The sequence below is a fragment of the Scleropages formosus genome, chromosome 22 (genome assembly GCF_900964775.1).
Source record: "Scleropages formosus chromosome 22, fSclFor1.1, whole genome shotgun sequence".
Taxonomy (NCBI): domain Eukaryota; kingdom Metazoa; phylum Chordata; class Actinopteri; order Osteoglossiformes; family Osteoglossidae; genus Scleropages; species Scleropages formosus.
Window position 1 is genome coordinate 12,105,000 of NC_041827.1, and position 12,774 is coordinate 12,117,773.

The following is a 12,774-nucleotide window of genomic DNA, read 5'->3' on the forward strand; positions in this document are numbered from 1 at the left end:
AAAGTTTGTTCTAAATTTCCTGAGCTGTACAGTGTTGTACCATAAAGTGTGTAATATTTTTATACAACAATGAAATGAATCTGATGTAATTTAACTGTATGGAATAAAGGTATAATATCAGCCACAGGCAAATAGAAAGATATTACAGAAACAAACTGTATCCATTTATCTATCTAAATTTCATTTATTAAATTAATAATAAAATGATCACAAATTACAGAATGATTTACTGAATGTCCTTCTTTGGGCCAACTAACCAACATCAACAACTGCTTTCCCTGAGCGGGGTCGCGGCGAGCCGGAGCCTACTCGGCAACGCAGGGTGCAGGGCTGAGAGGGGAAGGGGACACACCGAGGACGGGATGTTGCAAGACACCCCAAGCAAGGCTCAAGCCGCAGATCTGCTGCACAGAGGGAACTGCCCAAACCTTCTGCGCCACCACCCCCCCCATTCTTTGGACCATACTATATTAATTTACACACTCAGTACTAAGCACATGTACAGTGACACATGAATTCTGTGTTCTTCACTTCATTTGAAACCTCAGTACTCTGACATTCCCATTAAAAAAAATGTTTTAGATGGGAGTGGCATTCTGTTTCAGTTTTCTTCAATTTCTTTGTAGCACTAATGCGCACTGATGTATGCATGATGACCCATGATACCTTAAAGTAGCCTAAAATGTAACGTATTTTTTTTACAACTTCATTATTTTTAATTTTTAAAAAAAAGTTAATTAATTTTGCGAAATTCCACAGATGGCTTGACACATTAAAAATGAGGACACGGGGGAGGGGACACACCCAGATCAGGACACCAGTCCGTCACAGGCACCCCAAGCTGGACTCAAACCCCAGGGCTTCCAGAGAGAAGGACCTGGCCAAGCCTACTGCGGTGCTGCACCATTGCACCCCCTCCAGATAAAACTGAAAATCTTGAAACCTATGGGGGGCAGAAAGCTAAATGGAAAAAAATGTGAAAAAATAATGTTATGAGTCCTGCACTACTTGATTACCACTACCACATCTGCTTTATAAATTTTATTTCAAACCCACGCTCTATGATTTCCTGGATGCTGGTTGCTGCTGTTGTTTCCTGCAGATTCAGAAAAAAAGATTCACAGTAGGAAGTACATCAGGGTTATATGTGTAATATTTAAGTTTTTTCTTTCACAACAAAGAAAATCTGAAATATGACTGCTTATCCTTGATATGCTACATGTTCCAAGGTTGTAGGTCGAATGCATTCAAGTCTAAATAATGACTGAAATTCTTAAATATACTCAATTGTATTATTTATCTGAGGTACAGCTGAAGTGCATTGGCTAAGTGGAATGTGTTTCCTTAAAAGCTAAGGGTAATTTAATTCCTACTTTCCAGTGTTAATTCCGAATGTGAAGTATTAATGAAACATACGTATTCTTTTTAAAAAAAAATACAGTGCTTTCCAATGTGTGGTATAATAAAGGTCTGAACATCTTCAAACTAAAGAACATTTTGAATTCTTTTTGAAAGATGAAATTCTTTGGTTATGCAATACTTGGAAAGGACGTAAAATGCTCCTCAGTTTCTTTTGATGACTAGTACATGGTAACATTAAACTTTTGACGTTGTTTTTGAGATCACAGCTAAACATCTCATTCCAATACTCTTTAGAAAGACACTCACTCACTCACTCACTCACTCAAGTATATAAATACATACATACATACATTTTGGTTATGGCCTATCCCAAAAGTAGAGGCCCCTAGGCTAAACAGGTTATACCCTGGATAGAACATCAGTTCATCACAGGTTAGCCAGTCACATACATTCAATCACACATTTTTTACCCTACACGCAATTTAGATTTTCCATTTCACCTGAAACACGTCTTTTGATTGTAGGAGGAAACTTGAGCAACCAGAAGAAACCCATGCAGACTGGGAGAACATTCAAACTCCATGCAGGCTAGGCCAGATTCAACCTTACGCCTGAACGGCCCAGGCACTGTGACGTTGCAGTGCCACCATGTCGTGCTTTAAAATTTTTAAAAGCATAATTGTTTATTGGAGGTTTGAATACTTCTTGCTTTAGAGATGTTTTTTTTAATAATGGTTTCACTTAGTTTTAAAGCACTAATGCTAAAGGGTAGAATTTTGAATGCTTTTCTTGGAAAATGCCTTCAGTTTTATAGATCTATAAAAATTCAAAGACTTTAATCTTTGATATGTGTGTCCACAGATTAAACATGAGCTAAGAACTAAAGAAAAAGCTTTTAACTAAGAGCGATGAAAGGTAATGTTTGAGTGATTACGTTGGTCCCTGATCCTTGTGACATTGCATCGGACTCTTTCCTCTTCTTATCCTTGGCACACTTTTACACCTTAATGTTGACTCAGCATAGTCATTGTGGTTCTAGACTGTGAAAAATGCAAAGTAAAAAAATTCTCTACTCACATTTTTGGTAGACATGCTGAGAACCATGCATGAGAAACTCTTGGTCCTAGTTTTCATTGTAAACAGTACATCATTGCCATTACAGTTAGTCCCTAATTTACAAAGTAAATTTGGACCAACAGCTGGTACATTACTTGAAATGATCAAAAGTTGAATGTGACCCAGGGACCCCATTGATTCTCTATGCAGTGACTTTTGTAATCGGCACTGGCAAAAATGGTGGTATTGGACTAAGTGACTGTACTTTGAGAACCATGTGCCTGCATCTACAATTCTTTGTCTGTTGAAGAAATGCAGTACCACTTGCTTTGAATAAAAGAGTTTGCTAAATGAATAAATGCAATGTAAAGGTTACCAGGTCAGACAATTTGAGGGAGTTAGACAACCAAGCATTCCTAATTCATCAAGAATGGTGATTCAAACAAGAATGCAGACAATGTGGAGGAAGACAACCTCTCCTTCTAGTAAGCCAGGAGGGCTCTTGTAGGTGCCTCGGCATTTTGAGTGCCCTGACTGGAATATTTATGACACGGTGTAAATAAGAAAGCCCAATAAGGAACCCTGAATCAGAGCTAGGTTAGGGTGTTGCTGCACACTTGTGGTTCCTTGATCCTTTTTTTTGCTTAACACATAACACAAAATTCACTAGCACAAAACAAAAAAATCTAAATTTTAAGAAATTTTAAAAGTAATGTAAATTGTATGTTATTTAAGGGGGGTGCCGTGGCACAGTGGGTCCTGCTCTCCAGTGGGTCTGGGGTTCGAGTCCTGCTTGGGGTGCCTTGCGGCGGACTGGCGTCCTGTCCTGGGTGTGTCCCTTCCCCCTCCAGCCTTACGCCCTGTGTTGCCGGTTAGGCTCTGGCTCCCCGTGACCCCATATGGGACAGGAACAGGCAGGACTCCCCTGAGGTTGTCATCAGTAACAGATATAGAAAAGGATAATCTACAGCTTGTTCATCTTCTGTTTGCTTCTTTCATACTTTCTCTATTCTTTTACTGTTCAGGATTGCTATCTGCTGGGTGCATCAGAGGAGTTTTAATTGATATATCTGCCTTAATTTTTCGCAGAAAAATGCATATCAGTAAAAAGTGTATTTTCTGAAAGTTCATTCGTCAGGGACTGACTGTAATGCAATTCATGGTGTCCCTTAAGTATCTATGCATTTAGATGCTCTAATTTCACTAAATGAGGCAGCCTCATTTTTTCATTCATACTTTTGCATTGTACCATTGAAAAATTTTGCTAGACCTCTGTTTGGGTTTGAAATTACACATATGTAAGTCTTGGCAAGGTTCTTGGTTTTCAACTTCTGTGATCGGAAGCATATGATGCAGTAATCCTTTCACATGAAATGGTGAGTTTTCCATATCATAAATGTCAAATTTTGAGTCACTGTTTCTGAATGTCATTTGTCAGTATTACAGTGGATCTGCTTATCACCTTTTAATCTAGAACTATTCCATTTAAGACATCTGATTGTTGATCATTGCCCAAAGACTTTATTAGTTTAGAGCAATACCAGCTTTTCACAGAAACTTTGACTTCTGAATTGTTCCAGATGAGTTAGACTTTGTAAAACAAAAATATTTTGATGTACTTAATTCAATAGTTCAATTTTGTGGCTCAATTCTCGTGAGATGCCCATCCATCCGTTCAATTTCGACAACTGCTTGTTCTGAGCAGGGTCGAGAGGAAGTACACCTTGGGATGCCAGTCCACCATGGTTATCACAAGATGTATAAAATGCAATTTCCAGCACCACCTGTTTTTCATTTCCTTAATTATTGGACCTGTTATTTTGGAAAACAGCATCATGCTGACCCATGTAATTTGAAATGGAGAGGAACATAGTCTGATTATTGTCAGTTAAAGTACAAATATTGAGGGTTGTCACTCTTTTTGAATTTCCACTTTCAAATTTAATCTACAGAACCCTTCTCAATAGGCTTAAGTGATCTGCAAGGTCTTTAGAGTGACAACATAGAGTGACTGCATCCAGTGAAAAAAATATCAATAATTTTATTGTAACTTATGAAATATTTACTTTCAGGATATTTGTGTTAAAATTTGGTTTAGTTTAACTTTGTTTAAAATGAAATCATTTTTAATGTTTGTAAACAGTGGTATCCACTGGAACAAAATTATAGTTATGCATTGTTTAAAAAAAATCATAAAACAATATTAACAACTCATCAGTAAATATTTCTACAGTTGTACACTGTGTGAAAGCTTTCAGTATCACTAGATTCCTTCTTTCATCCTCAGTATATAATAGAAAGGTGCAAAATATGAAACTTCAAATGGCAGCAGTACTGCTGGCTGTTTTTGACTGGATTAAAACTACCTTTTAAAAGCCATTGTAGTTAGAAACATACACACACACATTTTCAGAACCGCTTGTCCCCTACAGGATCGCGGAGCCTACCCGGCAACACAGGGCGTAAGGCTGGAGGGGGAGGGGACACACCCAGGACGGGACGCCGGTCCGTCGCAAGGCACCCCCAGCGGGACTCGAACCCCAGACCCACCAGAGAGCAGGACTGTGGTCCAACCCACTGCGCCACCACACCCCCCATGTTAGAAATATAGTGTCACTTAATTACACTTAAGTCAAATATTTGTTTGGAATTAAAAAAAAAATAAATAAATAAATTTTAATGCAATTACGGCAATTAACTGTGGTAATAATTTCACATTTAATTTCATGGACGGTCAAATTTGCTTCAATAAATTGTCACTCTGTGAATTAACTCTAAGCATGTAAATGGACTATATTTTCAACACAGCATATTGTTAACAGAAGAACTGAACATATTATTCTATAAATTGTTTATCATTATTAACTGAAGTCCTCTGCAAAACAGTCATGTGTCATTTCTCTGAGATTTTGCAAAAGGAGGTGTTTTCCATTTAAAGCACAGCAAGATATTAAATTATAAATGGAAACTTCAGTCTAATGGATCTTTTTAACTTACATCTCCATCATTTTTTTGTATCTTTTGCTTTTTTGAACACTTTCAGTCACACCCAACCACTTTGGTTCTCATCCAGCATTGAAAAGTGAAGTCTGAGTACTTTATTTTAGATACAAAGTTAATATTTATGTGCTGGTGACATTGTAAGAATTGCTGGGACAACCACGTTTTCTTGTAGTGGCAATGCTCAAACCACCTTTTATAAGAAAAAAAGTAAAAAAAAGAACCATAAAAGCACTGTATCCTCTTTGTGTTAAACCTTGGCAGAACAGAACATTTCTAAAGTCATACTATGTTGGTTCGGAGACTCAGACTTGCAGGCTCTTTTTCCTGGAGTAGACAGTCAGTCTACATATCACTCAATGTTTTTCTTACAAATACATGTATTTGCAAAGCTTTTCTACCTAGATATTGCCCACGGAGGTGAATGAGAGAGGAATTCCTCAAGGAAGCATGTTTTATGTTGTCAGAGAAATCCAGCTTCAGTATATCTTACATACAAAGTAAGGATAGAGGTTGGAAGGTGGCAGCTGGTGTGCTATTTTGTCACTGGAAATCCATGCAGTGTTTCAGGAGTCATATGCTCTGAGTATATAAACTGTATAATTTATGAAAATGGAAAGAACAGGGTGTAAATGAACGTGAGGGAAGTGAAGTAATGGCAGTTACATAACAGAATAATTTGAAAAAAATATATTTTCTTAATTTGCAGTACATCAAAGGGGGGATGTAAAGTGTTTCTGTTAGTGTAATACTTTTTTTCCCACTGTGGTTTTGTCTTGCCTTCAAGAGATTTGTTGTGAATGAAATTTTTGCATTAAAAAAAAAAAATCAAGTACTGTTATGGTAGGCAGTATACTTTCCTTATCCGGTATGGTTCCTGAAAGTCATTTTCAGACTACGGGTGACTGGAGTTGAAAGTGCTCACTGTGGAATGTGGGGTTTTGGTAATAACTAGGCACTGATTTCACCACAAGGTCTCTAGGTGATCCAAATTTGTAACCAAGTTTGTAAATCCTGGGAAGTGACTTATTGTGCCCTGCTACAAGATATTTAGCAGGTGTGTAGCTTTTGTATGACAGTTTTATTTTTGTCTCTAATACAACATAGAGTAGTTCACTTTAATAAAATACGAGAATAAGAATCCTTTCGTCCTTTTGCAGGATTTGATGTCTACTTTACCTCACGGACCTTGGAGAACAATCGGAGGAATGTTTGGTTTGCAGAATACTGGGAAGAAAACTTCAACTGTAAGCTCATGAGCTCCTCCAAGAAGGAGGATACCAGCCGCAAATGCACAGGTAACATGCCTTTTGATTTCACTGTAGACAGAAGAATCCCTGATATTGCTGCAAAGCTAATGTTGGCTGAAATACTCAGTGAAAATTTAAAGTACACTTCCTGTAAACCAGTTTTTTTTTTCTACAGCATATGTTCAGAACATTTTTTGATCATGAAATGAGCCTACATGCCTTCCCAGCTGTTCTCTAGCAATTCCAAGAGATGTAAGGCACTCATAGGATTCTGCTTTCACTCTTATATCCCATCCACACCTCACACACTTTTGACTAATGCTGTAACGTAAGAAAGCATGAACACGGAATTCAACAAACATCGAAACATAGTTTTTAGTTCACCAAAAAACTTTGGATAATGAAGGGAAAACAGATATACATAATACATAACAGGTCATTTAATTTTTTTTCATATCTATATACTTTTTCTTTCTTTTTCGGAATCTGGGGACAACCCACAGGTACAAGAACAACATGCCACATTGAATGCCCATGCCAGTCTATTGATATTATTTCTCACACCAGCCTTTTATCAAAGTCTGCCACCCAGGTTTACACCAATCAGACACAGATTTTTATTGCACTCAGGTGTACCTAAGTATGACAGACATACTCCTCCTTTCCAAATTTTGTTATATGTAACACTATGAACCATGAGGTGAACATAAAATGCAAAAAACCTACTGAAGATTGCACAATGTTTATTTGTTCCCAGAGAAGATTCAGATTTATTTATTTTTTTCTTTCATGAGCATGGCATACTTAATTTCAATTACGTCTTTTCTTACTCTTGTTTTAATGAATAGTTTTAAGAGGTAAGATATAAAAACTGAAAGCTATGTTAATCACTCTGCCTAAGCATAATGGCTAATCAGTTAACTGATGATTGCACTGAAAATATAAAGCTCATCAATCATCCTCCCATAGCATTGAAAAGCAAAACTCATATCCTATATTTTATGCAAAATCATAGAAGTCAGCTGTTGGCAAATAAAGATGTAGGCAAATCAGATTAAACAAAATGAGTATCCAAAGGTTTTAAAGGTAGTTAGTCATTTACTAGCACTCATTCTGAGAGCCATAAACTGAAAGTGAAATGTGTAATGTGTAGATTTTTAAAACCTTTCTGATGATAATCATATTTGATTGCAACAATGAACTGAAAAAGAAAACTTCAGATAAGTATAACATGGGACAGCAGTTGCCATCGAGTATCAGAAGAGTGTACGGATGCAGTGCAATCAAACATTTTCACAGCTTTCTGGCAAACGTAAGCTGACCTCATACTTCCATAAATAGAATAACTACTGCTCTTACTTTCAACAAGGGATTTAAAGCACTTAGAATTTGTGTTTTTACATTTTGAACAAAACAGTTATTTACTTAATTAAGTGCAACTGATCACTTGATGGAGGCTGGAATAGCAGTACACCTATTACCCTGTTTATTGATAGGATGACTGACGAAGAACACAACTGTATAAGTCTTTTTTTTTTTTTTAATTGTGGGTTCAATCAAAGCATTATATGTGGATGGGTGGCAGTTAGACCTTGCCTCCTGGTTGAAATTGTTTTTGCTGTTATAAAACTGGGCATGACCTTCCTGAGCATAGAATAAGTGGTTTCTGGTATAGTTTGCCAAAGCAAACTGAGCTTTGCAGACAAGTCAAGAATATACTCTACTTTATTTATGTGTCAGCACGTGCCATAGCACCTGTGTGTAAACTGTGTGGACACAAACATGAATACATCAGACAAAACTGGCAGTTTATGCATTTATATACAGGTTCTATCAGCTCTGATGAACAAATTACATTCTAATTACCTTATTTTCTGATGTAGGGGCTATAAAGACTGAACTTATACTTTCACAAATGAAATCTGCATTTTGACTTATTTTTGGCTGAATGGATAATCACAAAGTAAAGTCTATTTTTTGTACATTTATCTAATTTTTTAGGCCCTGGTGATGAATAGATTTGTGTTATTTATGTCCTATCGCATAAAACAATAGAACTGGAAGAAGGTTCACTATATATTTAATATCACTGTAAAACAAGTAACATAATGACTGGTCCAAAATCATAACATATATATATACACACACACACATTTTCAGAACCGCTTGTCCCATACGGGGTCACGGGGAACCGGAGCCTACCCGGCAACACAGGGCGTAAGGCCGGAGGGGGAGGGGACACACCCAGGACGGGACGCCAGTCCATCGCAAGGTACCCCAAGCGGGACTCGAACCCCAGACCCACCGGAGAGCAGGACTGCGGCCCAACCCACTGCGCCACCGCACCCCCATATATATATATATATATATATATATATATATATATATATATATATATATATATATATATGGGGGTTATATATATATATGTATTTAGTGTAGGGTGTAGGGTGCCTTGCGATGGACTGGCGTCCTGTCCTGGGTGTGTCCCCTCTCCCTCTGGCCTTACGCCCTGTGTTACTGGGTAGGCTCCGGTTCCCCGTGACCCCATATGGGACAAGCGGTTCTGAAAGTGTGTGTGTGTGTGTGTGTGTGTGTGTGTGTATATGTATTTAAAACAAGTTTTTCGTGATAATTAGCTTAGCTAACTAATGTGAGTAATAGTGATCCTTCTTCGTATCAATCCTGCTGGATGTGTGAGAACTGCAATCAATTTATGATCACGGAGGGCACTACACAAATGTGTTGGATTGCTGGACAATGCATAAAAAGATTTTTTTGACTATACACAAACCCCTGATTACTTCTTAAGGGACTGATCAAACTTTTTTCATGCATTGCTTTCTTGGAGGTAAACATAATTAGGAATGTGACAAAAAGGTACTGGTTATTTGTCTAGTAAATTTAGCTTATAAATCTGAGTCTTTAAGACTGGAGACAAAGCCTGCAGAGAATATAACTACCAAACATGAAAAGGTACACTAGATTCTCAGTGTATAGCTGAACTAAAAGGGCTCAGGAGAATAAACACATCAGTGGAAACTTCAAAAGGTATTGCAGTCACATCCACTCTGAAGAGCCCTCATGAAAACATCCCCTTGCATATGGACATGGTTGCGATAGGTTGGGAATGGAGGAATCGATGAGAGAGAGAAACTAGGTATAATCGGGATAGTATCATAATTATGGGTTTTGTGGGTCTCAACTGGGTTTGGATTTTTGCTTATCAAGGTGAATGTGAAGTGAAAAGGCAGGGTTTGACACCACATACTACTATTCAGACTATTTTCCTCATGGCTTCTTTGCTGGGCCTTCCACTTAATAAAACATAATGAAAGCACATTAATAGGATTCTTTCTCCTTATGTTTCCCTAATCGTACATAATGTTGCTCCTACTAGAGAGATTTAATATAGCGAATAATTTTCCCCCGTGCTTACAACACACCTCCACCAGGTCTTCACTAGTTTGTTTGGGCTCATTTTATTTTGCATCATATCTAAATTCCCCATTTCCTCTTCAAGCCTGTACAAATTAAGCAATAAAAAACAGAGAGAGGAAGAGAAATCAAAAGAACTTTCTGTTGTAGTTTAGAAAAAAAATCTTTTGTGAGATCACATCAAAGTATAATGTTCCTTTCCATAAGTAAAGTAATTGTTTATTTTTTAAATATATTGTGGACTATTCTGTTGAATCATGTACCTTAATTTCTGTCAACTTTGAAAAGCCAGAGATTTTCAGACCATCTTAGGAGAAATCATTCTGAGTATCACTGAGGTTTGGGACTATGGGGGGTCTACACATATTTAGATATTAAATTAAAGAAAAATAAATAAATAAACAAAAAGGCATGTTTCCATGCAGGTTCACATCTTTTATAAAATCACATATTAACTCAAACCACAGACAGGAAAACTGCATTTGTCATAGTGATGCTGTTTATTCTAAAAGTATGCAAGAAAGTAAGGGTAAAGCATAATTAGAAGATAAACTGATTAAAGACCTCACTGAAAGCTGTTTTGAAATATCAGTGATGAAACAGGAATAGGAAGGAATCGTCAATATTCAGATAATGTTTTATGCAGCTACTTGTCTGAAGGAAACTAACTATACTTAAGAATCACACGTCTGGAAATATGTCTCTTCTCCTAATGTAATGCACACATTGTATTTTCTATAAGATGTACGTTGCTTTGAAAAAAAAGCATCTGCTAAATCAATAAATGTAAATGTAAATAGCCTCTGTAATAATCTTAGTTGCAGCATATTTGTAAACACACTTGTTGCATATCCTTTTTTCTAACTGCAAAATAAAATTTGCAAGAATATAATCCCATAGGTCCCTTAAAGTGTTTCCTTGCACTATCTACTGCACACTTGATCTATAGCTTTCTCTTCTCTCCAGCTATCTGTAAAACAAACAGCGTGGGCTGAGATTGTACTTCGATCAAAACACGGAAACCCGTAATCACATCTGCATTTGACCTTATTTAGCTTGTTCCGATCTTTGCACATTTGCCTATTCATACTAATTACATGCTGTGTTTATCTTTCCCAGGCATGTAGATCATGTCTATTTCCACTGACAAGTGAAGAAATAATAGGAAAGAGAAGTTATGATTCTGCCATCATTCCTCACTGTAAAACCGACTTGTTACTGCTTCAGGAATGTTGTACCACACCTTATTCCTTTTTATAATGTTGGTATTCAAGCCTCTTAACAGTTTTTAGCCCTTATTCCAAAACCATGTTAGCCTTTATATGTAAATATTGAGGTTTTTTTTTCTAAAGTATAAAAAAAAGTATATTGTGTACTATTCTGTTAAATCACGTACTTTCACCTATGTCAACTTTGAAAGGCAAGAGATTTTCAGACCATCTTAGGAAAAATTGTTCCAAGGATCCCTGCGGTACGAGACCTTGGGGGATCTACATATATTTGCATATTAAATTAAAAAAATTAAAGAAAAAGTAAATAAAAAGCTATGTTTTCATTCAGATTCACATCTTGTAAGGGCACTGTAGCCAGAAGTGAGATTTGAATATAATGTTTTTTTTTTTCTTGCATTTTATGTATTTTTTCACTTTACTTTCTGATAGGCCCATTGTAATGCAAGTTCTGTAAGCCTGCATTAGCCCTGGTTTTGGTTCTTCACCACAGATTTAATCAATTTTTTTTTTCTCTTATTTTGCATTAAAGGGAAGCTGCAGTTTATGATTCCTATAGGATTTATTTTTCATGCTCTGTGTACAAATCAAAATGCACAGTGAGATACCAAGCAAGCTAACAGCAGTTATAACATTTGTGTGTTCAAGAAAACTCTACAGCTTTTCTCAGAGAAGAATGCAAATGTGAGAGATAATAAATGGTTTGAAGAATGAGAAAAAAATATATATTTACCAACACAGCATGAACTCAGCCTCCCATTAAGTAGTGTAGCAGTTGTTAGACAATGCCTCTATTGTGCTTATTCTGCCATAATATAATACAGGAAAAGCAAGTAGATGCAGTAGATATGGCACACTACAATTACCCAGTTCAGATGTATGACCTGTACTGGACTTACATTTATTCACTTAACTGATGCTTTTCTCCAAAATGACTTACATTGTTAATCTACATACAATTATTTGCCTATTTGTATGGCTGGGTATTTTTACTGATGGAATTTAGCATAAATAACTTGCTCAAAGGTATTGCTGCCCAAGGTGAGATTTGAACCTCTGCATTGGGATTCAAGGGCCACAGCTCTTGACACTACCAGCTGTCTTACAGAAGTCAATACTGCAGTACCAGTGCAAACAAAAACCCAAAAACCCAAGCACTTTCAACAAAACCCATACTCGTGAACACGCTGGTCCTCTGACTGTCCTTACAAATAACATTACTGCAAATGACCTTCATCAGCCAGTTGGAGCTCATAATCGAGGAGAAAGGTGTGGCCATGTTCCTGAGTGACACAGTTTGTGAACAGCAACTGTGTCTTAATCATCATTACAATGATTACTTCACTATTAAACCTAATGGAATATATGGTTGTGTTTTTCACAACAAAACGCATTTATACATTTAGCAGATACTTTTCTTTGAAGCAATTTACGGTGTT

General features: G+C 36.8%; 1 protein-coding gene across 2 annotated transcripts in view; it reads left to right on the plus strand.

Moving 5' to 3' along the window:
- Nucleotides 1-12,774, plus strand: part of grm7 (glutamate metabotropic receptor 7) — a 131,905-nt gene that overhangs the window by 89,276 nt on the left and 29,855 nt on the right. For both annotated transcript variants that reach the window (XM_018747005.2, XM_018747012.2), the window contains exon 6: nt 6,579-6,716. In XM_018747005.2, coding sequence (XP_018602521.1) covers nt 6,579-6,716 — 138 coding nt within the window. The remainder of the gene's footprint in view (nt 1-6,578; nt 6,717-12,774) is intronic.